The 25138-nt window shown below is 56.2% G+C and overlaps 2 protein-coding genes across 2 annotated transcripts; both read right to left on the bottom strand.

Moving 5' to 3' along the window:
* Positions 1-3819: 3819 nt before the first annotated feature.
* CDC25A (cell division cycle 25A) lies at positions 3820-17220 on the bottom strand. Its single transcript, XM_064651155.1, has 16 exons — positions 16927-17220; positions 14729-14808; positions 13546-13600; positions 12118-12153; positions 11962-11998; positions 11501-11602; positions 10844-10939; positions 10067-10198; positions 9288-9362; positions 8529-8678; positions 8150-8242; positions 7646-7708; positions 7433-7531; positions 6283-6413; positions 5861-5972; positions 3820-4510 (listed from the first exon to the last, which is right to left on the bottom strand). Exons 1-16 carry the CDS (start codon positions 17076-17078, stop codon positions 4370-4372), a joined length of 1554 nt encoding a protein of 517 aa, XP_064507225.1. The 5' UTR covers positions 17079-17220; the 3' UTR covers positions 3820-4369.
* A 1784-nt stretch (positions 17221-19004) lies between these two features.
* LOC135412432 (E3 ubiquitin-protein ligase TRIM7-like) lies at positions 19005-24894 on the bottom strand. Its single transcript, XM_064651263.1, has 7 exons — positions 24468-24894; positions 22139-22225; positions 21625-21855; positions 21295-21317; positions 20890-21005; positions 20608-20640; positions 19005-19700 (listed from the first exon to the last, which is right to left on the bottom strand). Exons 1-7 carry the CDS (start codon positions 24873-24875, stop codon positions 19189-19191), a joined length of 1410 nt encoding a protein of 469 aa, XP_064507333.1. The 5' UTR covers positions 24876-24894; the 3' UTR covers positions 19005-19188.
* Positions 24895-25138: the final 244 nt, after the last annotated feature.

Below are 25138 nucleotides of genomic sequence, written 5' to 3'. Positions count from 1 at the left end.
CCCAGGAAGGGGAGCAGCTCCTGGGGAGCCTCCACCGGCCCGCGGGGGTCACCTGTGGGGGAGCTGCCAGGGCATCCCCGGGGGCAGCCCCGCTTCCCAACCCTCCATCGGCACCGGGGCTCGCTCGGGGGGGTGTGCTGAGCCATGGCACGGAATTCCCGGGCCGGGAATCCCGCTGAGGGGGTTGCAGGGACAAGCAGCGCGGAGCCGGGGGTGTCCCCTCCCGGAGCCGGGGTTGTCCTTTCCCGGAGCCGGGGTTGTCCCTCCCGGTGGCCCTGGCAGGGGTCGGCAGAGGCCGGTCCAGCCGCCCCCGGGATGTCCGCACACGCTCCGCTCCCCCCGCCGCCGTCTCCTGCCCCGCCCTGCTCAATTCCTCCCGTGGAGACACTCGGGATGCAGCCACGGGGCTCTTCCTACCCCAACACCCCCTCCCGTGCCACCAAACGCGGCGACAGAAGCCACCCCACGGGGATGTGCCCCGAGGTGGAGTGGGAGCTGCAGCTCCATCCGTACAGGAGCTCTTTCCCTGGGCCCCTCTCCCCCAGCTCAGCCTCCCTCCCTTCCCTGCCCTCCCCGGGACCCCCAGACCCCCCCAGGGACATTCCTCTCGTGTGTCCCCGCGGTGGTGGGGCCATGCCCGGCCTGGCACAGGGATGTGACACATCCCACACCCTCGGGGGTTCCCCACACAGAGCCAAAGAGAAAGAAGGAAAGGGCACTTGGCCACGTTCCTCTTGGCCTCCTTCCACTTTCCTCTTCTGATGTTATCCTCCCTTTTTATGGCTCCTTGCTCGAGCCTTAAGCCCCAGCAAACACGACTGGAGAGTTCATCCAACAGCCACAGCCCCGGCCTGTCTGCAGCACACACACCCTGGGCCAGCACAGCCTGGCTGGGGCTGGGACCCCAAAAGCACATCAGGCCCCCAGGGCAGACCCCGGCGGGGGTCTTGGTCACATCCCTTCTCCAGAAGTGCCTGAGGGTCTCCAAGAACACACATGTGGCCCCATGGCAGGAGGTGAAGGTGAGGGGTGAAGCCTGGATGGAACAGGGAGGCACCTCTGGGGCTGCCACCCCCCTGTGCCCACCTGCCCTTCCTCCCCTCCTGCTGCCCGCCCCAAGGGGAGAATTTTGGGTGAAGAAGACCCTGGTGGTGCAGCCCCTGCCCATTCCCTGCTGCCTCACACCCCAAGGGCAGCAGCCGAGGGCAAAGGCAGATTGGTTTGAAAGCTGCAAAAGGAGTTAAAAGCAGGGAACTGGCTGGTTGGGGCAGCACTGAACACCACAGCCAGGCAGCACTGGAGGGATGTCCAACACCCACTGCCAATTCCCAAGGGAATCCAAGGGATCCAGGAGCTGCTGGCACAGCAGGGCAGCTGGCCCTTTGCAGTTGGCCTTTATCAGCCCCAAATGCCACAAAAGACAGAGCACAAGAGTCCCTTTAGGCCACCAAAGGTAACACAACGTGCAAGGAAACACCAACCTTTGTGCCATTCAGGAGCTGGTGGTCAAAGCTGATGAAGGTTTAAGCTGCTTTCAAAACGAGTTCTAAGGATGACAGATGGAGGGAAGGGAAAAAACCCCCACCCAGTTCTCTGCTTGAGCCTCCCGCGGATTTGGGGTCACATTGCTGTGTTTTCAGGGAAGCTTTTAATGCTGACCCCATTGTTGGCCACCTGCTCGTCACCCCCACGCTCTGCTGAAGCTCTTCCCAGCCCTGGGAAAGCCTCCAGCACAGCCCAGGACCCGCATCCCAAAGCGAGCTGAGACTCCACAATGAACATGGAGTGATGGGAATGCCCAGCTTTGAATTCAGGTGGCTGCAGCCCTGGAGTTCACAGAATCCCAGAATGGTTTGGGTGGGAAGGGACCTTAAAGCCCATCCAGTGCCACCCCCTGCCATGGGCAGGGACACCTTCCACCAGCCCAGGTTGCTCCAAGCCCTGTCCAACCTGGCCTTGGACACTTCCAGGGATGGAGCACCCCCAGTTTCTCTGGAAGTGTTTCTCCTGCAAGTACAAGAAAGGACCCAGGACATGAAAAGCAGCAACCCCAACCCTGGGCTGGTTCTGACACTGCAGTGACAGGGAGCAGCTTCACCAGTGCCTCTGCTGCAGCAGATTTGGATTCAAACTGTTTGGGTTTTTAGGACCTTATTCCCTTTGCCCACAGCAATCCATTAAGCTCTGGGATGGCACAGTGCAGATCCTGCCTGGAGCACCCCTCTCCCAGCCTTCTCCCACCTCAGGACCCACAGAGCAAGGTGGGCTCTGACACCAGGGGCTCATTTCCATCCCCACAGGGCTCCAGTTGAAAAGTTCAGCCAAGGAAGAAGCGTAAAAATGCGACCCCATGAGGCTGAAGGAACAGGAACGACCACCAAACATCACTCCAGAAAGAGGACTCCACCCCAGACTCCTCCCAGACTCCGCCTGTTATGAATATTATAACTAGATGTTGCAATTATATGAATATGCACGTGAAAATGTTGTAATCACTTGTAAAAATTGTGTATAATCCTGTCTTTTCACTGAAGAGGGAGAGCAGTTTGTCCAGCGTGAGCCTTGAATAAACACCTCGCTGCTCAAAGACTAAAACTCTGTCTCTGAGCAGTTTCTCTGTGCCTTTTGGGGCAAAATTTGGCACCACAATCATTCCCAATCTCTGCTCATCCCCCAGTACTGCTGGGCCACAGCTCCAGCACCCGCCCCAGATCCAGCTTCCTGAGTAGCAGGAAGTTTGGGATGATGAGCAGATCCAGGGGAAGTGCAGCTGCACAGCAGGGATTGCTGTAAGAGTTCTGCTCCAGCTGAGTGTCCTCAGAAACGAGCATCATGACCCCAGCAAGTCTCCATCCGCTTTTTCTGAGGAGTTAAACTCTCACATGGAGAAACTGTTGGATCATGGAGTTGTACCAAGAGATCCTGCCCAGCCCTCGTGTGGAACTGATGATTTACCCCCTGGGCTTGACCAAAGAGCAGTTTGGGTCACTCAGGTCACTGCCTGTGGCCTCCTCCCACCCCACATCCCCCACTCAGGAGTTCAGCCCTCCCAAATTTCCCAAAGGGAGAAGTTTGTAACCACCATTTCTGATTTAGCATTTCCTCATCTCCCCCTTCGAGGGCTTCAGCTTTGAGGGAAAACAGCAAATTCCGATTTATTTTTTTTTAAACGAGAAAAACCTCCAAGTCTACCCTTTTGCTTCTCAAGAGGATTAACAACAACGTTCTAAGAAACAGATTTTCAAAAAAAATCAAGTTAGAACTCCACATAAGGCACCTCCATTTCAACACTTTTTTGACACGGATACAAACAGGACACGAGAGGAGAGCTGGGAGCTTCCCAGGCACGTGGTGCTCCCAAGGAGCACCAGTTTCTCCAGGAAGCTGGTGTGTGAGGAAGATGAGCTCCAGCTCCATCACACCCCAAAATCCCTGGGCTGCTGCAGGACTGGAGAGTTGGGGCTGATGTGACCCCAAAAATCAGCAGCCAGGCAGTTTTGGGGCTGGCACAGCAGAACTTCCTCAGCTGCAGGGCCCAACGCTGCCGAGGAAGTTCCTCTTCCTTCAAGGATTAACTTACTTCCTGCTTTCCTGGCAGAGGGAGAAGTGGCCACAATCACCCCTGGGTGTAGGAGCAGCCTCCCAGGATTCCTCACTCTCTGTTCTGGGAATGTTTCAGGATAACAGCTCACACCCTCGGAGGCAGCGGCGACAGCAAATCAACAGCTTTTCACCCCACTGCTGACCCCCCAGAAATTCTCCCTCCTTTAAAACACCAACTCCTCTAAAACTACACAAAGAGACTATGAAATAAAACAATTTGAAGTAAACGAGGTGAACATGATATTTATGAACCAGCAATTCCCCTTAGATGGGCTTTCAGAGGCTTAGAGGTGGGAACCTCGGGCTGTAACGGGACATCTCCCATTCTCCTTCACCACAAACACTACACAGAACCAAAGCTGCAGCTGAGTACAATAATTAACCCCCACCCCTCCACCAGCAGGATGCCCTGGGGCAGAAACCAGGTCTGAGTAGAACCCAGATGATCCAACAGCAGCAGTATTGGCTTCATTTGACTGTATTTAAATAAAATCGAGCATTTAAAAAAATACCAGGCACTAAAACACCCTCAACACTGCTACCCCCACGGGTCTCTCCCCACCCCTCCCTGGGCGCTCTGGGGGTGGCACAGAACACAAGAAGCCATTTTTCAGGAAGCAATGTAACAAAAATAACCAAAGGCAGCTCCCGGCCGGATCCGGGCCCGAAGCCCCAAGTTCCAGGAGTTCCCAGGGAGCAAACAGAGGAGCAGAGAGGCAGGACAGGCCCCCCACGCTGGACAGTCCGTGCTGGGTCCCTGCAGCCCTCAGAGCTTCTTCAGGCGACTGTACATCTCCCTCTTGCTCTTCTCCCCAGCCCAGGTCCTGCTCTTGGTGCGGAACCTCTTCAGGTCCTCCTTAAAGTCCTTGTGGTGCATCGGGCGGTAGCTCTCGGGCTCGCAGAAGCTCTGGGGAGAGAGGAGCTGCTGCCACCTCGGTGTCACAGGGCTGAGGATCCTGCTGGCAGAGCCTGGCAGCAGCCACTGGAACAACCACCCTTGGAACAAAGAGGGACGGACCCCCCGCTCCACATGGGAGCTCCACGCTCAGAGCCCAGGGATGTTCAGATTACAGCTACAAACCCTGGGTACAGGGCTCTCATCCCAAAGGCTCTGGCAGGCACCACCACGCCGGCTGAGCCTGTGTGGTGTTCACCCTGGAGGGCAGGGACTGGAAGGATCCCCGTGATCGGGATCGCAGAGCCCCGTCGGCTGTTCCGTGCTGCCACCTTGAGGCCTCGGTCACCCCTCCCCGGGACAACCCAAAACCCACCGGGACAACCCAAATCCCACGTGCCCATCACCCCCGGGGAGCCAGCAGATCGCAGGGAGGGCCAAACACCTCGGCAGCACTCGGTGCCACCAGCACCAGCATCTCCCACAGGGCCCAACAGCCCAGCAGGGAGGAGCTGACAACCCCATCCAACTGGCCACAGACAGGCCAGGTATCTCCCATCTCCCTGAAAACACACCAGGAAGGCAATCTAAGGGATACTCTGAAGTGTGAGGGACTGAGGTGACAGTCAGGCCATGGCCTGTTTGTGCCAGAGCAGCAGGACAGACCCCGGGAGCACTGGAGAGAGTCCAGCCATGGAAATGCTGCAGGAGCAAAAGCCAAGTGGTAGGAGGAATCCCATCCTCAAAGTGCTGGGAAGAGCTGTGGGGTGTTCTTAGTCTCCTTGTCTGAATTAGAGGTTGTAAACTCCAAGCTCAGGTTTCCAATTTTGCTGTTTCAGGACTGCAGGAGACCAGAGGTTTCCATTTATTTTCCAGCAATTGCTGTCAAGCCTTGTCTTCTCCCCTGCTCTGTGCAGGCTGAGCAGCCTTCAGTCCCTTCCCTCAGTGACAGTTTGTTCTACAAGGGCAGAAACCACTTTTATACTTTACCTCTGAGACAAGTGGAAAAACCTTTCAGCTATGGCAGGAAAACAGCTCTGAGGGAAGGAACAGGCTCAGAGAGCCAAACCTGAGCTGCTCTGGGAACAGAGCACAGAGAGAGCAGAGAAGCCACCCCAGCCAAGCCACTCTGCCCCAAGGACAAGTCTGAGCATGAACAAATCAATCATACTTATCTACCACTTCTCCTGAGTGTGAAAGAGATCAAAGAACAATCATGGGATGGTTTGGGTTGGAAAGGACCCTCAAGATCTTGTTCCACCCCCTGCCAGGGGCAGGGACACCTTCCACTAGATCGGGCTGCTCCAAGCCCTGAACACCTCCAGGGATGGGGAATCCACAGTCTGGGAGGAAGTTCCTTACCCTGCATCTCGAGAAGAAATCCTTGTAGCCCCCCTTGAGCACGTAGAGCTCTGGGTAGTGCAGGCTGGGGTACTCGTTGCTCAGCCTGTCCTGCTCCCGCACGAACCGGCACCTGCAGCACCAAAGATCCTGGTGAACCCTGCACTCCACAAACAACACCCAAAGCCAGCTCTCACCCCAGACTCCCCGTCCCTGGCACCACAGGGGGCTGCTGCTGCCTGTCAGGAAGGGGCTGAGGACCCACACAGCCACAGTGAACCGGTTTTTCCCTTTCCCTCCGAACACACCGGCGCTCCGGCCGCTCCCACCACGGGCTGTGCCACAGCCCTGCCAGGTGACAACCCCCATGTCCTGGTGGTGCCACCCCCACAGCTCTGCTCCCAGCACTGCAGCAGGTCCTCCTCCAGGGGCTGGGCACTCACATGCGAGGGCCCCGCTCCGAGGAGAACTCGCAGTAGAACACCACGATGACCCGCTTGTTCTCCGCCGGCTCGATCGGCTGCTTCAGCAGGTAGTTCTCCACGTCCTCTTCCATGTGGAGGTTTATGGCACCCTGTGAGGGCAGGGGGAACTGAACAAACTTATCTCACTCCCTCGAGGGCAGTTTCCTCCCCTTGGTTTGCTGGAGGAGCCCTGGAACCCTCTCCAAACCCAGCTCCAAACCCCACCAGCACACCCCAGGGTCTGGGACTGGCTCTGGGTGACCACGGCCTGGTTCAGATGGACAATTCAGCACCTGGAGGCTGTGGCTCCTGGGATTTCCCTCCCCACCTCATGTATTTGGGATGGCCTTTGATCGAGCAGCAATGTCCAGGATCAGTTACAGAATCCCAGAATGGTTTGGGTCTGAAGGGACCTTGAGGATCATCCCATCCCACCCCCTGCCATGGGCAGGGACACCTTCCACTCTCCCAGGTTGCTTCAGCTGGGCCTTGGACACTTCCAGGGATCCAGGGGCAGCCACAGCTTCTCTGGGCAACCTGTGCCAGGGCCTCCCCTCCTCACAGGGAGGAATTCCTTCCCAATATCCCATCTCTCCCTGCCCTCTGGCAGTGGGAAGCCATTCCCTCTTGTCCTGTCCCTCCATCCCTTGTCCCCAGTCCCTCTCCAGCTCTCCTGGAGCCCCTTTAGGCCCTGGAAGGGGCTCTAAGGCCACATCCTCTCTGGGTGATCTGTTCCTGGTTATGTTTTGCACAGCTCTTTGCTCTTTGAAGTCTGTGATTTAAATTAAGTTTAATATTCCAATTTTAGCTTCCCTGGATACCAGGATGTTGCACACTGAGTGTCTTACATCCTTCCTCTGGAACCATCTCCCTGAGGGCCACAAAGGCCCCCTCCTGTGCTTAAGGAGGGCAGAACACTCCCCTCTGAGGGGAAAAGGCACTTTATGAACCAAGTGTGAGCTCAGTGTCCAAGACCCAGGCAGTGGGTGGGTGGGACAGGGTCCCAGTGGGGCACCTCAGGAATAACATATCCACATGGCCCTGGATATCAGTCAGCCCCACGTGGGGCCAAGTGACCTCATACTGCAACTTCAGACCCCTCTGGGTTGCTCTTACAGGGTCAACATACCTTGATGTGCCCTCCTTCGTACTCGTAGGGGTATCTGCAGTCCATTATCACACATTGCTTGATGAAGCTCTCAAACTTCCCAGTCAGCACAGACACAATCTGAGAAAAAAAAAAACAAACACAAAAAACCAGAGGTCAGTTGTTTCAAGATGCTTTTGTGTCGTCCCCTAAAGCCCAGTAAAGAATTTTCCTGCCTCTCCTTGGAGCACTCACCATTTCCGAGTCGATGTATTTTAAATCCTGATGTTTCCCATCAACAGTGTCAAGTAAATAACTCTAAGACAGAGAGGAGGGAGAAAATCCAGATGTGAGTCACAGCATCCAGCACTTCATTCTCTGACAGATACTTTGATGACAAGAATCTCTTCAGGAGTTAAGACCGAGAATTCTAAAGTCAGGGACAGAATTTAATTTTTGGCTCCTGCACCAGAGGGATTTTGTAGGTCTTTAACTACAAATTAATCACTTTGTGTCTAACCTGTCCCTTCTCACCAACAGCCTCTCCTAGTTGTTTGAGGACCATAGAATGGTTAAGGTTGGAGAAGACCTCCAAGATCATCAAGTCCAACCTTCGAGTCCAACCAAGCAAGATTTATGTAGCAGCAGAAAAGCCTCTGCAAAGGGAGGGGCTTTACTGGGCTGGTTTGAGCCAGCCCCACTGGGAGAGGCCATTGGGACACTCCAGCAAACCCCTGGCCATGGAACCCCTGGAATTACCTTGGAGAAGTCCCCAATCAGGTCTCTCTGGTCGCTGTCCAGGATGCTCTCGATCTCTGCTGTGGAGGGCTGGGTCCTCACCAGTTTCACACTCTGGAGGACACAGGGCAGAGATCAGCACTGCCAGCACACACATCCCATTCCCTATTTCCCACAACACAGAGCTCAGACTCGACTCCAGAGCTCTGAATTCCGACTCCTCAGCTTCCCTGCTGTTCCAGGGCAAAACTCAGGCTCAGGATCTGCAAGTGCTGCCCCAGCTCCCCCAAATCTCACTTTTCAGCCAAAAAAAGCTCCCGTTGACCTTCATAACCCAGGCACCAACACCAGATCCCCCCCAGTCAGTTCCCCCTTGCAAACTGGATGCTGAGTCACCAACCGTTGGGTCCTCGGAAGTTCCAGGCAGGCTTTTCCTCTTCTTGCTTTTCCCTGGGGAACTGTCTTCCTGGGATCTCTCCATCCTCTTCTGGGTGGTTCTTCCTGCAATGCTGGACACGGACGAAGAGCCAAACAAGCGGCACCGTTTGGCCTGCGAGGAAGGAGAGGAGTTGAGTTCTCCAGCAGGGGTTTGGCTTGGAAAATAAACGAGCCTCAGGATTACGGATTGTTACGGATTTTGCCTTGTCTGAGACACCACCACTGCACAGCAACTGCGGGATGGGAATTTGAATTATTCAGGCTCTGCATTTCCAGTAACACTTGCTACTGGGGGGACTGGGGGAGCTTGGAGCACCCCAAGCAAGATGAAGTGCTCTGCACCAATTAGCAGCCAATCTATCAGCAGATCAAGGAGCTTCTTACTGGAGTCTAAACTCCTTTCCCAGTCCCTTATCAGGGGATCAGCATTCCAGGTGAGCCTGTGCAGGGCGAATTCCAGATATGCCAACAAGATTCTGATAAGGGAAGTCAAGATTTTCTCACAGCTTGTGAAGTGTAAAAAGAAATTTAATGCCTGCAAGTGTTCCAGACTGACAAAGTCTTCCAGGCAAACAGCTTCAGAGATAAGGGAACACTGCAGGGGGTCATGCCATGGCTTGTTTTGTTGTTGTCCTTAGGGACCCAGGAGACAGTGGGATGGCTTGTCTGGGCAGTGGAAGTGCCAGGACACAGGCCAGTGTCTGTGCTGGGGAACACTCACCCGATTGTCCGCCCTCCTCATGACCAGGGGCGCGGTCCAGAGACTCGCCACGTCCGACGGCACCTCCTCGTCGTTCTGAGGGGGGAGGAAAGGAGGGTCATCCCACCTACTGCACCCCAGGCTGCACACACAGCTCTGCACAGCTGGGGCAAACATCCCAGCTGGGTTCAGCTGCCAGGGCAGCTTTAGGAATTTAACTCCCTTATCAGGCCAGTGCTCAATGAAACAACAGACCCGAGCTGAGACACACTGGAGTTGTATCAGCTCATTGATGCATCAACAGTGATGATCCTCCAGAGCTTTAAGCGTCTCAAATTCAGCTGGAAACAGTTCTCTATTTAAGTGGCTGCAAAGCAAACACCACCTCTGAGTTTTCCAGCAAGTTTCTAAAGCAAAATGTCAACTGTTCCAATAATTCTCTCTTGTAAGGCAGTTCTCCAACTAAAAATAACTTCCTCGTTCACACACCAAACAAATCCCACTGTCTGCACTAGGAAAGAGCAGGGATAAGACAGGGATACCACAGTGTGAGTTGAAAAAGATGATGACACCTCATCTCCTAGTGGGAGGTGTCCCTGCACATGGCAGGGGGCTGGAACTGGATGGTCTTTGAGGTTCCTTCCAACCCAAACCACTCCGGGATTCCATGATTCCCTAAACTTATTGCAGTTTGACTGAGCACACTGACTTCTGCCAGAACACACCTGCACCACAGACACACACAGCAGCATCAGGGAGAACCGTATCTGGGATCTCCACCCCATTCCCTTGGCACATACCTTCAAATCCTGGTCATCCAGCAGCTCCAGGAAGCCATCGTCGTCCTCGCTTTCCGAGGCCAGGGAATGCTGCTGCAGGAAGGCTGGCCTGTAGTTCTCCTGCTCACCCGAGGGTGTTTCATCCATGGGAATCTGAGAGGAGACAGCTTTAATTTTAACAGCATTCCTTCTCTTCCCAGAGCTGATGCCACGACCTTCCTGCACTGCAGGGAACACCGGGGTTATTCCTTCACATGGAGCAAACAGGACAGAGAGGACTTGGCAGGATGAGGGGCTGCCAGACTCAAGGAGTGGAGGCAAGACTTGGCCCCCACCCTGTTTCTGTGCAAGGACCCATCATGATTTTTCAGTTGCTTTTTCTAAGCAACAGGACACAAATAAGGCAACATTTTCTCCCTGGGTGTCACACCTGGACACAGAATCAGGCTTTTTCTGCACAGCTGGGGTTGTTGTTCCAAGTGCATCAGCCTCAACATAAGTCACAGTGAAATCAATTCCAATTCCACATCAATGCCCACACTCCCTTCAATTACTGCAGCAGAACCTCAGCTCTGCACTGACTCACCCTTCCCAGAACAATCCACATTTCAAATTTCTGACCATTTCAGGAGCCAAAGGTGAGAAAAATTTTCTTACCTGGCAGATAAATAAGTCTTTCTATTTGGCACCTGAGCAGTGGTGACTGACAGTACTGCCCTTGAGCCCTGACACAATTTTTCTTCCTCCCAGAGAGTGGGCAGCAAGGAATTAGGTGAGAATTAGTTTAAAAGAACTTACAATCTGAGCTGGAGATGAGTTCTGCCTCGCTCCAGCCCTTCCATCACGGAAGCAACGAGAGGCTGGTTTGGTTGGCTTCTTAAACTCAAATGATTCCTGAATTAAAAAGGAAGAAAACAAACATTTTACCAGAATGACAAACTGTGTGGGTTGCTTGGATCATTTTATCCTCACAGGGCTTTTTTAAAACTACCTGCCATTTTGGATTTAAGCTCCCTGCTGCCAACAGGAATAGTCTGAAGGTGAATGTTTTCAAATGAAAGACGTTACAAGTGTTTCATTTAACATAACCCAAAATTTATGTTCCTGACATCACCTACAGGCTGAAGGCTTTTCTGTTCCTGTCAGTCAGCTTCTCTGCAAAATACATCACTTTTGAAGGCAGCCAAGGCTGTGTCCTCTCCTGCAGACCTGTCAGAGTCCCACCCACGGGATTCCCAGCAGCCAAAGGACATTGATTCCACGAGGAATCCATGGCAGCAGTGGGATGAGAGGGGTTGATCCACCTAAACAGCTTCCTGGAGGCAGCCCTTGGAATTCCCTAGAGCAAGCAAAGAGAACACCTCCTCCCTTGCCACAGCCACAAAGGAGTCAGGGTTAGTGGTGGAGCTGCACATTCAAAGTCTTCCCAACTTTTATTAATCTCTAATCACTTACATTCTCCTTATTTTCATCTTGTGCCAGTGGCTGGAAAGCATCACTGTCCAGAGAATCTGAATGGTTTCTCTTCAGGGCAGGGCTGGATCCCAGCAGATTTTGCTACAATGACCACACAAAAATGCCAGTTCAGTATTGTGCAAAAAGCACATTTTAAGCACACAAGGGGTTAATACAGACTGTAAAGTCTCTGACTATGAATTTGTGCAGGAAACTTTGCTGACACCTCAGCACAGGTACCAAAATGCTTCCACTGCAGCAGTGATGGAGCCACAGCACGGAGATTTCACGGGGACTTAAGTGAGATTTAGAATGTACAAGCTGCAATTCTGACAGTTTGCATCAAGCACCCTCAGCAGTTGGTTTTGCAGCCAGAAAATTAGCAAGTTAGGCAATGTATTCAACTAGGAACATGCTAAATCCTTTAGCACTTGCAGACCATCAGTACCACTCTCACTTACTGGCAGGGAGTGTATTCTCCTGAAAGGTATTCGAAGGCTGCAGGGAAAAAGAGATTTATTTCAACATTTTGTTTTAAAAGACATGATTAAAACTCACCCCCCCCAACTCCATAAGCTACAGCAGACACTAAGAGTTTAAAATAGAATTGTACTCACTTCAGTCTGCTGGATTTGAGAATTGCTTTCTCAAACCTAAAAGCAAGAGAGATGCACATTAAAAGTCAGCCCTATATTTAGGGGTTATGCCAAGCACAAGCCAACACAGAATCCCAGGATGGTTTGGGTTTGAAGGGATCTTAAGGAGCATCCACTCCCACTCCTTGCCACGGGCAGGGACACCTTCCACTAGCCCAGGTTGCTCCAAGCCCCATCCAACCTGACCTTGGACACTTCCAGGGATGGGGCAGCCACAGCTGCTCTGGGCAACCTGCTTCTTAATGACACTTGTCTCTCCCAAACCCTATTTACAGCCAGGCTATCCCATCCTGATTTTTGAAACACTCAAAGACTCCATCTCCCCTCCTTCCCTTCAATTCTTTCCAGCACTGTTCAGACAAGAAGTGAGGCTGAAGGAGGAAGGGCGTGGTAAATCAGGGACCAAGGGCATCTGTCCCCATCCCTGGGAATAGATTAGGGGGAAGAAATAATCCACTTGGGAGTGGCAAGCTCAAAGCTCAGGGTAACTGCTGGCATCAGTTCTACCTGACAAGGTGGTGATGGGTCAAAGGTTGGGCTTGATGATCTTAGAGGTTTTTTCCAACTTAAATGATTCTGGGATTCTGTGACCAGTTAAGGCACAGAAAAGCACAATTTAAGTGTTGGAAACTGCAACTTGGTGCAGCCTCAGGCTCCTGGTGAGGGGTGTGGTACAACACCTCAGCTCAGAGCCAACACCTCGGTGCCCTGGGACACGGGCAGGACCATTCCCAGCCCCTCCAGCTCGTGAGGGAAGAGCCCACACGTGCCAGCAAAGGCAAAGTCTCATCAGGGCCTCATCAAGCCACGTTTGTTGCTGATCCAGCATGCCCAAGTTGGGTCTAACCCGTGGCTACATACGGGTCTAACCCGTGGCTACATACGGGTCTAACCCGTGGTTACATACGGGTCTAACCCGTGGTTACATACGGGTCTAACACATGATTACATACGGGTCTAACACATGATTACATACGGGTCTAACCCGTGGTTACATACGGGTCTAACCCGTGGTTACATACGGGTCTAACCCGTGGTTACATACGGGTCTAACCCGTGGTTACATATGGGTCTAACACATGGTTACATACAGGTCTAACCCGTGGTTACATACGGGTCTAACCCGTGGTTACATACGTGTCTAACCCGTGGTTACATACGGGTCTAACCCGTGGTTACATACGTGTCTAACCCGTGGTTACATACGGGTCTAACCCGTGGTTACATACGGGTCTAACCCGTGGTTACATACGGGTCTAACCCGATGTTACATATGGGTCTAACCCGTGGTTACATACAGGTCTAACACATGATTACATACGGGTCTAACCCGTGGTTACATACGGGTCTAACACATGGTTACATACGGGTCTAACCCGTGGTACATACGTGTCCTCCACGGGGTTGCCGGAGGTCGCAGGGCCGGGGGAATCCAAAGCCAAACCTGCAGGGGACACACAGGATTCCTGGTGGTCAGTCCCCAGGAAATTGTTGGACACTGTGACAGATTGCCACAGAGAGACCCGGGGAGCTCACGTGGAGAGTCCCACGTGCAGCCTCACCCCCCAGTCAGGTTACAGACACTCCCTAAGGCTGGATTTGGACATGGATATGGATAATCAAGTGCTTGGGGAAAACCAGGAGTAATTAAAAAAAAGCCCCCCTAGCCCTGCCTAGACTGTCACATGGAATACTCTTGGCTTATTCTCTCCCACACACCTTAATAAACAAACAGTTTAGTCATATAGGTTGGTTTTTTTTTTTCTCTAAGCCATGTTTTTAGTTATACCTCTTCCCAGGAAGAAATTTTGGGCTTATTCCAAAAAGATAAGTAGTCAAAAGGGCCTTCCTAATGTACTGGAAAGAACAGGAAGCACTTACATAAGCACAAGCCAAGCAGAACATTGCATTTGTCTGTGCTAAAATGCTGTGGAGCTGCAAAGTTACTCAGACACAGATTCCTGAGGAGCTGGAGAGACTGAGGATTTCACAAGGTTGGTTGTTCTATCCTGCTCTGTGCTTTGTGAGCTGGACTTTTGTTTTAGGAGTTCATAAAGTTCATTTCTAGGCTAAAAGTGCCTTCAAAGTGGGGTGTAAATTCAGGTGGAAACGCTGATTTCCCTGAGCTGGAGCAATGAGGTACCAGAGCTTCTCTGTGTCTGCAAGTTACAGGGGAAGAGCTTGTTTCATTTTTACTGATAAAGCTTCTCACCTGAAACAAAGGAAATCTCTCTAGGCAAGCATCAGAACTGAAGTGTTTCAGATAAACAACCAGCTCTTGGTAACAAAAAAAAAAACAACAAAAACCCACAGCCCCAAACCACAAGGCAAACCCACTCAACTGGGGCAGGCTGGCCCAGTTTGGGTTCAGAGAGAGAAAACAGATGGTGGGGATTTGCCTTCATCACCCTCCAAAGGGCAGGAGTTCCATGGGAGAGATGGGATCCCAACACCTTCTCCCTGTTTTCCACCCCAGGAATGGTGGGACTGCAGGCAGGGAAGGCTCTCTACCCAAACCCTGGCAGCTGCTTTTCAATCCTTAATTGTTAATTGTTACCTGGGAAGGCCATACCTGAGTCTGTGGATTCTGAGGATGAAGATCTCTGCAATCCATTCTTGTTCCCCAGGTCTTGCTCCGTGTTTTCCCGCTGCCTGGAAAGGGAAGTTTGGGATTTGGTTTAAAAGCTCTGTGAGGCAACAAATACAACCTGGTGATCATCACCTGGTGAGGAGATTCCCACTTGGAAAACCTGCAGAGCACTGTCCTGTGCTCTGGGTGCTGCTGAGAACGGGGACAATGTCACCACTGGATCAGATCCAACACCCACAGGGCCTGAAGCTTCATGTTTTGGGTTTGAAAATATTAAAAATTTGGCTCCTGAGGCAGGGGAAGTGTCATTTAACACAGTAGTTAATTCTGGTTGCCTTCCTGGTCTCCTCACACCAAACATTTCTTCGTTCACATCAGCTCTGGGGGGTTCAAAACGTTCTTTTAGAGCCTGTGCCCTCACAGAGGAAGGTTTTGATACCTCAGAATTACAGACTTGGCCACGAAACTTCTGGTTATTGGTGCCTGGAGTCGCATTAGCACCTCCCACACCACACTCCAGGGAGTTCTATCAGAGATCCCAGCTGGAAGTGCAACCCTCTCTCTGGCAGCCACTCCTTTAATTCGGATCTTGCACAGGAAAAAATGCCAAACTTCTAATTCAAACCCATTTTTACAAGGAGTTGACTCCCACATTTTGTTATATTCACTAAAGCTCAGTGCTGGGAGATAAGAAAATCATATGGAGCCTCGCTTAAATAAAAGAAAAGCTACTTGAATAATTTACATGGAGGGCACTGCCAATGGTCTGCAGGAATCCCAGGAATCTGAAGGAGGGATGGATCCTAAAGCAGGTGATTGCAGAAAACCAGAATGATGGAAGAGCAACAAACACAAAACCAGGAGGGTCATCGAGACCAGAGTGGGCCAGGGCAAAACAGGAGCCACTCAGGAGGGAAACTGGGGGAATAAGGGGGTTAAAGGAGATCAGAAAGAGCAAAATTGGATGGAGCAACTGCATGGCTGGAGCTCTGGGAGTACAGGAGGAAGGTGTGGGAACAGGGTGAGGGAGGAAGGACAGAGCTGAGATGGTGCAGGGAAGGCATGAAAAATGGGCACAAAGGTGTTGGTGGGAGAGGGGGAAGGCCAGGGAAGGGCTCAGGAGGGAGGTGGACCCCCAGAGCAGAGCCAGGGTGGGACACAGGAGGGGAAGGTGGCCCAGGGCACTGGATCCACGGGGGATGGGGGAGGTGGAGGCATCGGGCACGGGGAGGGGGGTGTTCAGGGAATCATGGAAGTTTTCCTGGGGGGGGGGATAAAACTCCTGGAGGCGTCACGGGTGGGGGAGGGGACAAACAGCTCCTCCAGGTCCCGTTTTTGGGGGGGAGGGTTGGGAAAAGAGGGGCTGGAGGCCTCGGGTTTGGGCCGTGGGGGCGTTTGGAAGGAGAGGAAGCAGGATAAGGCCCTCAATGCCTCATTTCTGGAGGGAGAAGGGAATGAAGAGACCCCCAAGGCCTCGATTCGGGGGTGGGGAAGGAAAAGAAGGAGAAATCCACGAGGCCTCACTTTTTTTTTTTTTTTTTGTGGGGGGGGGAGGGTGGATGAGCTCCCCGAGGCCTTGTTCTTGGAAGGAGAGGGAAGGAGATGAATTCCAATTCCTCGAGGCCTTGCAGTTGGGATTTGGGGGGTAAAGGACATCCCTGAAAGGGGTTTGGGGTTTTTTTTGGAAGAGGGGGTCGAGCAGAGGTAAAAGACACTGGGAGAGTTTGAGAGAGAGGGGGGTTATAAAAGACATCCTTGGGGCTTTGGGTGTAAAGACACCCCTGAGGGTCTGGGAGTTGGGAGGGGGTGTTAAGAGCCACCCCTGAGGGTTTGGGGGGAGCAAAGGACCGGGAGGCGGGAAGCTCCACAAGGCTCCAGTGCGGGGGAGGGAACCGAACGGAAGGAAAACGACTCCTGGAGGCCTTGGGCTTTTTTTTTTACATGGGGGGGAGCCCCCCAGGCCTCGCTTCGTGTCCAGGAGGGGGAGAAAAGGCCCTGGAAGGGGGGGAGAAAAGGCCCCGGACGGGCGGGGGGAAAGGGGATGCTTTAGTATAGAAGGAAGAAGGGGGGAGATAAACCCTCGAGCCTCCCTTTTTTTTTTTTTTTTGGAGGGGTTCTCATGATAAAAAGGGGGGGTTCCCAGGGCCTGCCCTCAGAGGGCCCCCCCCGCCCCGACTCACCCGCGCCCAAGCTGCTCCATGCTGAGGCGGAGGTCGGAGACGGGCGAAAGCTCGTCCTGGAAGAGCGCCTTGACCACGGCGGGCGAGGCGGGGGACGCCGGCGAGGCGAGCGAGAGGCGGCGGCGGCGGAGAGCGGCGGACGCGAGATCCATAGGAGCGGGACCGGGAACGGGACCGGGCAGAGAAGAGGACAGCGAAGCGCTCCCGTCAGCGCGGCCGCCGCGGCGCTTTGGCCCCAGCCGGTACCCGTCGGCCTCTCCGAAGCTGGCGCCAAACGGCGGCTCAGCCAATCAGCGCGCGGCGCGCGACGGGGGGCGGGTTGTTTTTTTTCAAACCCCCCCTCCCACCGCGCGCGCTCCCACCAGTAGGAACGGCCGCGCAGGGGCCTGGCCCCGCCCACCGCCCGTGATCGACGTGCCTTCGGACCAATGGAAGGGCGAGAGAGCAGGGGTGGAGGGAGGACTACATTTCCCGGCATCCCCAAAGGGAGGAATGCGTTTCTGCCCTGCGCGTTGTGTGCTGGGAAATGTAGTCCTCAGCCTCGCCGAGGCGCCGCTTTGCCGCCATGTTTCCGGCTGCCTCCTTTCGGCCGGGGACGGGAGGGGAAGGGGCGGGATAACTGGGAAAAACGAGGGAAAAAGGACGAAAGTGTTGCTATTTGCCTTAAAAATAGATACACACCCGGCTTTACGGCAGAGCTATTGCCTTGGCCTGTTCTGGGCTGAGAGGAAGGGGGAAAAATATGGAAAAAATGAGGGGGAAAAAGAGCAAAAGGGAGTGTTGTGTTTACCCAAAGTGTTGTTATTTGCCTTAAAAAGGGACACACCCCCAGCGTTACAGCAGAAGCATTGCCTTGGCCTGCCTTGACATGCCCTGAGACTAAGGGGAAGGGGGAAAAATATGGAAAAAATGAGGGGGAAAAGGGCAGAAGTAAGTCTGGCATTTACCCAAAGTGCCATTTGCCTTAAAAATGGACACACACCCAGCTTTACAGCAGACCCATTGCCTTGCCTTGCCTTTCCTTGACTTGCCCTGGGACTGAGGGGAAGAGGTGGGAAAACAGGGAAAAATTAGGGGAAAAGGGCACAAGTGAGTGTGGTGTTTACCCATATGTTGCTATTTGCCTTAAAAATGGACACACACACAGTTTTTCAGAGGACCCATTGCCTCGCCTTGCCTCCATCTGCCGTGGGACTGAGGGGAAGGGGGGAAATCTGGGGAAAACGAGAGGAAAAGGGCACCAACTCAGCAGGTAATGGGTATCAGCGAAACAAGGAGCCCTTCCCACATCACCAGTGCAAGACCCTTCTGTGTTTGCCCCCTCGACAGCCACGGAGCAGGATGGAGGCAGCGGGAGTTGTGCCGAGGGAAGGAGGGAGCTCCTTCCGTGGCTCTGCAGGTGTGGGGGAGCCATCCCAGCTCCAGAACATGTTGGTCCCACTTTACAGGTGGTGATTCAGTGATATGCTCAGGATAGAGTGGCCCCAGCGGGTCGTGTGGGTTCTCCTCAGCTCAGGGTTTGCAGATCCCTGCTGTCGAGTCCCTGGCAGATCCTCTGCCAGATCTCCCTGGTGGATTCAGGGGCTGCTGTCTCCAGCTGATCATGTTGGATCCGGGGGATCCCACTCCTCTGCCCGGGCCCTGCCACCCACCAGTCACACGATGTTCCTGGGTTACACAGTGTGGTGTTTGCTCCTGCCCTGACCTCCCGGGATCTCACAGATCCCCATCACACTCCTGCTGCTCAGGCTGTGCCCTCGCTCCAGCTCTCCGGTCTGCCCTGCCCCCTCCCTGAACATCTTCTTTTCTAGAAACCGTTTTTGCAGGGGTTTTCAGCCACTGCTATCGGCTCGTGGCTCCACCCTGACTTCCTGGGTGTGGGGTGGCTGCACCCTACAACACATCACCCCACACCAAGCCATGCTACCAGCCATGAAGCGCTGCCAAAGACCCACATGGGCAATCAGAGCCTTCCCTGCCTCCCTGCTGATCACTCCTGTGTCCTCAGTGCCCACAGGGACAGGTAGGACACTGCCACCACGGGATCTAGCCAGGACACCAGCATGCAGACACCCCCAGGCAGGACAGCACGTCTTTAATGCTCCAGAGGACTCAGAAGGAGGAGATGCAGCAACGCCCAGAGCAGACCCAGCCCAGGCAGAGCTGGGGCGAGTTTGCAGCGTGGTGCTGTGTCACTGCCAGGCTTCCTGCCTGCTCAGCCAGCCCAGGGCACGGCAGGGCACTGGGAGGCACCCGACCCCATCAGTCACACAGGCGGATGAAGGTGTCTGCTGACCAGAGCCAAAAGTACGGGAAGACCTTCTCGGTGAAGGAGGTCTTGAACTGCAAGATCTGCGCCATGTTCTCTGTGTTGTAGAAGGTCACTTGGCCCCCTTCGTAGTCCAGGTGGACCCTGATTCTGCGGGGCTTTTCCTGCAGTGCCAGCGGGGCGGGCAGCCCGTGCAGCGCCGTGTACTGGCCATCCCAGTCCAGCCGCAGGGCCCAGACCCTGCCCAGGGCGATGCTGAGCGAGTCCTTCCTCTGCACGGACTCCAGGGCCACCCCCACGGCCCAGCTGTGCCCCTGCCCGACCTCCAGCTCCCAGTAATGCCTGCCAGCCGTGAAGCCCCGGGAGCCCAGCACGCTGGGGCTGTCCGTGAATCTCTGGGGGGTGTCAGGGAGGTTCTGGAATCCCTCTGCCAGGCGCAGGGTTCTGTGGTCTGCAGAGAGCAGCAGGAAAGGACTCGCTGTCTCTGGGTCCAGCGTCACCTTCTCTGATGGACGACAGAGAGAAGGGTCAGTCTGTGCCCGCTGGGGGGAGAACCAGCCCCTCTCCCTCCCGTGCTCCTGGGAGCACAGCGGGCGCTCCTGCAGCCCCCTCGGGGGGCACAGGGCACGGGACCCTCCCTGCCCTCCCCTCTGGGGCTGAGCCAGTGTCCCCACGTGCAGGGGATGGACTCAATGGACTTTGCTAAACCTGCTTCCAGGTCTGCTGGATATTGCTGGCTCCACAGCCAGGCTGGCAGTGGGGAGCAGATATCCCGTGGGTGTTATCCAGGCAGCAGTGGGGCCAGGCCAGTCCCTGCTCCTGTGACGAGGCTGGCAAGTGCTCACTGAAGGGAAAACCAGCTCCCAACCCTGCCCTGACGAGTAACCAGGCAGGGCAACCTCCCTCCCGAGCTGGGGCTGCCCATCCATGTGGGATGTTCTGCTGCCATCCCGTGGCCATCCCACAGGGCCACACAGGTGTCACCACGCAGTGTCCCCACCCCAGGCCCTCTGCTAAACCCACTCCTCCGGGGTCTGCAGCGTGGGGGGAACTGAGCCACAACTGTCCTGTGCTCAAGTCCCTCACCCCGAAAACTGAGAGGGCACTTGTAAATGCCAGCTGGGAAATGTGGAAACACGTACAGCCCCTCTGCTCGGCTGGTCACAGCCCCACACAGCTCGTGCTGTCCCGGCCCTCGGTCTGAGTCGCAGGACAGTGTCAGTGGCACTGCCTGGCACAGGGACAGATCAGGAATTTCACAGCAGGCCTAGTCAAAACAACAGGACTCAGTTCCAGACAGACGCTGGTTTTAGATGTTGTGGCATGAGCCTATCTCTGTGCCAAGGACATGAGGATACTCATCCTGGAAAGCTTTTCTCCCTCATTTGTGCCCATCAGCTCCAGAAACTCACCCCTTTCCCTGTCTATGTTGCTCAGCAGGTTTTCTGGAAGAAGGAAGGGAAGATGTGTGAGTCTCTCCTCCTGTGGCACCTTTCCCACTCCCCATGAGGACAGCAAGGCAGATATGGGCTCTGAGAGCCCCAGGCTCCAGTGAAGCCTATCTTGGAGATGGTTCCCATCTGGAGCAGGTCTGTTTTGCTCCCAAACCCCAGAGCAGAGGCACCAGGCAGTGAGGATCTCCCGCTGCCAGCCAAGCCCAGGGGAAGTACAGCACAGAGCCAGCAGTGCTTTACCTTTGAATTTGGCCACTGTGCCCAGGACCAGCTGGCACGTCTCAGAGAGGGTCTCAACAGTCCTCTGCAGCTCCGGGGAAACCGCCTCCGGGATCGGGGCCTTGGCTGCCTCACAGCTGAGGGGGAACAACACAGAGAGGAGCTCTGAGCCCCCACCAGCTAGCACCCAGCAGGGAAACTGGGGGAAATCCCCCCAGCCACAGAACCCAGGGGCTGAGCCCCAGCTACCAGCACGGGAACCCCGCCTTTAAGAGGGGAGCAATGGCCTCTGGTTCCCGGGAACATCACGTTGAATCCCAAACTCTCAGCAGGGCAAACCACCTCCCTCCCTGCTCCTGCAGCATTCCCAAAGCTCTGCCCAGAAGAGCCGTGCGGGAGGAGAGTGCTGCTGGGCCCGTTTCGTACCTGCTCAGGACTTTGCCAACATCCTGGAAGAGAGAACACAGGGGTGAGCTCTGGCAGTGCCCACAAGGACCGCGGTGCCCGGGGCAGGGAGGGGACAGTCCCTGTGTGAGGTGGGTGCTGGGGATCGGGGAGGGGGTCGCTCCACACCTCATCCCAACCCTCCCCTTCCCTCAGGGAATGCTGCAGCCCCCGACCCGGACCAGCCACACTGCTGTCACAGCCTGGCACCGCTCCCAGGCTCCGGGCTGCACCGGGATGGGGAGGGTGCCAGGTGGGTGCCCCCCAGCCTCACCACGGGGCCACAGGCCCAGGTGGGTGGTGCAGCCTCACCATGAGGAATTCCACCTCCGGCTGGTCCCGTTTCTTCTCGATGTCCCCGATCAGCGCGTCCAGCAGCGATTCCCTCTCGGCCACACGGGAGTTGTATTCGGAGCGACTCCTGACGAGCTCCTGGGACACTGGGGCAAGCTGGGCCAGCAGGACCTTCTTCTGCTCCTGCAGGAACTTCTCCAGCTCCTCAAAGGTGTTCTGCAGCCTCTCTTCCTCCAAGGCCACCGTGTGCTGCAAGGCATCACGTGGAGGCCGTGAGCCATCCCAGACTCCAGCTGCCTTGGGAGAGGGGCGAGGTCACATGGAAAGGGAGAAGAGGTTTTGGAAAGGAAAAGCTGGAAGAACGGAGAGAGGGGTGGCAAGTCCAGATGTTGATGGACCCAGGGAGGAGATATGGGATGGACAGAGGAGGAGAGAGAAAAGTGTGTTGTCATGGAAACGGAGAGAAAGATGGGACGTGCCCGGGGAAGGTGGGTTGGGTGGGCAGGTGCAGGGCATGGAGGGGAACACACACCAGCAGCTCATCACTTTTTGGCTCTCCTTTGGGCTTTAATTCTTCCCTTGCTTTTTGCAGAAAAACCAGGTTGCTCTGGAGTGTCTCCTGGGATGGGGAGGAAAAAAACAAAGGTGGATTTGGCAATTTTGGAGTGACATTTGCAGGAGGGAGATGACGTCACCAAACAGCCCCTGTGGGGACAATCCTGCTCTGTGGGGTCACTGGGGGTGGCCCCTGGGTGCCTGGGGGTGGGTTTTGAGCTCGGAGGAAGCACCCACCTCTCCAGGCACACATAAGTGAAGCTGGAGAGATCCTCATCCACAGCTGTTTTGGCCAGAAACATTTCTGGAATAGCTTCATGTGGAAACCCTGGAGTTTGTGGTTTGGGTTTTTGGGATTTTTTTTTTTTTTTTTTAATTAGGAAAAACAACTTTTGGTGTTGGAAGTGGGATTTGTGGGAAGAGGTTTGCAGTCACAGTAGAGTGTGTCTCAGACACACTCCATAAATCTGCTGGAATGTTAAAAATCCCTTGTGCTCCTCCAAGCCATCCCCTGCTGGACAGCGAGCTGGGACCCCACATTTTGGGGGAGAGACCCTGGCTGGGGATGAATGGGGCACCAGGGACTGTGTGGGGATACAGAGGTGGGGGGAGAGGGACCTGTGCTCCTGGGAGGGCTGGGGGCAGGCGATGGGCAGCAGGAGCCACAGAGAACCAGCAGCCCCAGCAGGTTGGGATAAGGGACCCCAGTCCACGGCCAGATGGGACCCCAAACCTGTACCCAGACAGGGACCCAGCCAGCAGCTGGATGAGGCCCCAAATCTGTGGCTGGACACCCTAAGCTGTGTGTGCAGGGGAAGCAGACTGTGCCCTGAGGGGACCCCAGGCCGTGCTCAGAGGAGCCCCTGACCTGTGTTTGAGAGGGATCCCAGGTGCCTGCCTGGAAGGGACCCCTCCTCTGTGTGGAGGGGACCCACATCCAGGCCTGGAGGGGACCCCAGCCTGTCCCTCGAAGGGACCCCAGATGTGTGCCCAGGGGAGCCCCAGGTCCGTGCCCAGGAGAGCCCCCAGCCCATGCCCAGAGCAGACCCCAACCTGTGCCCTGAGGGGACCCTGACTCTGTCCCTCGAAGGGACCCCAATCTGTGTCCCGAGGAGCCCCTAGCCCATGCCCAGAGCAGACCCCAACCTGTCCCTGCAGGAACCCCAGATGTGTGCCCAGATGGGACCCCAGCCCATGCTTGGAGAGGCCCTCAACCTGTGCCCCAAAGGGACCCTGACCTGTGCCCTGAGGGGACCCCAACCTGTGTCCCGAGGTGCCCCCAGCCCATGCCCGGAGGGGACCCCGACGTGTGCCCTGCTCCCCCCACCTGCAGCCGTGAAGCTCCCAGCCCGCTCCCAACCTGCACCCGCAGCTCCCGGGCAGCCCGTCCCCAGCCCGCTCCCAGCCCGTCCCCAGCCCGTCTCCAGCCCGCTCCCAGCCCGTCTCTAGCCCGCTCCCAGCCCGTCTCTAGCCCGCTCCCAGCCCGTGCCCAGCCCGCTCCCAGCTCGCTCCCAGCCTGTTCCAAGCCCATTCCCAGCCCGTCCCCAGCCCTCTCCCAGCCCGCTCCCGTCCCGTACCCGCAGCTCCCGGGCAGCCCGTGCCCAGCCCGCTCCCAGCCCGTCCCCAGCCCGTCCCCAGCCCGCTCCCAGCCCGTCTCTAGCCCGTCCCCAGCCCGTCCCCAGCCCGCTCCCAGCCCGTCTCTAGCCCGTCCCCAGCCCGTCCCCAGCCCGCTCCCAGCCCGTCCCCAGCCCGTCCCCAGCCCGTCTCTAGCCCGCTCCCAGCCTGTTCCAAGCCCATTCCCAGCCCGTCCCCAGCCCGCTCCCAGCCCGCTCCCAGCCCGTCTCTAGCCCGCTCCCAACCCGTCTCTAGCCCGCTCCCATCCCGTCTCTAGCCCGCTCCCATCCCGTCTCTAGCCCGCTCCCATCCCGTCTCTAGCCCGCTCCCATCCCGTCTCTAGCCCGCTCCCATCCCGTCTCTAGCCCGCTCCCATCCCGTCTCTAGCCCGCTCCCATCCCGTCTCTAGCCCGCTCCCAGCCCGTCTCCAGCCCGCTCCCAGCCCGTCTCCAGCCCGCTCCCAGCCCGTCTCCAGCCCGCTCCCAACCCGTCTCTAGCCCGTTCCCAGCTCGCTCCCAGCCTGTTCCAAGCCCATTCCCAGCCCGTCCCCAGCCCTCTCCCAGCCCGCTCCCGTCCCGTACCCGCAGCTCCCGGGCAGCCCGTGCCCAGCCCGCTCCCAGCACGTTCCCAGCCCCTCTCTAGCCCGTCCCCAGCCCATTCCCAGCCCATCCCCATCCCGCTCCCGTCCGTACCCTTATCTCCCTGGCAGCGCTCTGTGCGGCGCGGGCGCGGTGCGGGCGGTGCGCGTGCCCGTCCATGCAGAGCGCGCACAGCGGGGCCGCGCAGGGCTCGCAGAACAGCGCCAGGGGCTCGCCGTGCTCGGGGCAGCGGGGCCGCCGCGCCGCCTCCTCCAGGGCCCCCGCCAGCCCCGCCACGGCCCCCAGCGAGCGGTTGGGGCGCAGCGAGCCCGGCGACAGCGCGGCCCGGCACTGCGGGCAGGCGGCGGGGCCCGGCCCGGAGCCCAGCACGGCCCGCAGGCAGCGCTCGCAGAAGCTGTGCCCGCACTCGGTGAGCACGGGCTGCGAGAACAGCTCCAGGCACACCGCGCAGGTGGCCTCGGCCGCCAGCTGCTCGCCCAGGGCCAGCACCTCCCGGGCCATGGAAAGGGGAAACCGAAAGTGCCGGCACCGGGCGGGACCGGGGGAACGGGGCGGGATGGGGCGGGGACGGGCGGGGCTGGGAACGGGAACGGGCTGGGGGCGTGTCTGTGTGTCTGTGTGTCTGTGTGTCTGTGTGTCTGTGTGTCTGTGTGTGTGTGTGTGTGTGTGTGTGTGTGTGTGTGTCTGTCTGTCTGTCTGTCTGTCTGTCTGTCTGTCTGTCTGTCTGTGTCTGTATGTCTGTGTGTGTGTCTGTGTCTGTGTGT

This window comes from Pseudopipra pipra, chromosome 1 (assembly GCF_036250125.1).
Source record: "Pseudopipra pipra isolate bDixPip1 chromosome 1, bDixPip1.hap1, whole genome shotgun sequence".
NCBI lineage: Eukaryota > Metazoa > Chordata > Aves > Passeriformes > Pipridae > Pseudopipra > Pseudopipra pipra.
Note: the sequence above shows the minus strand (reverse complement) of the source record. Positions and strands in the feature narration are given on the sequence as shown.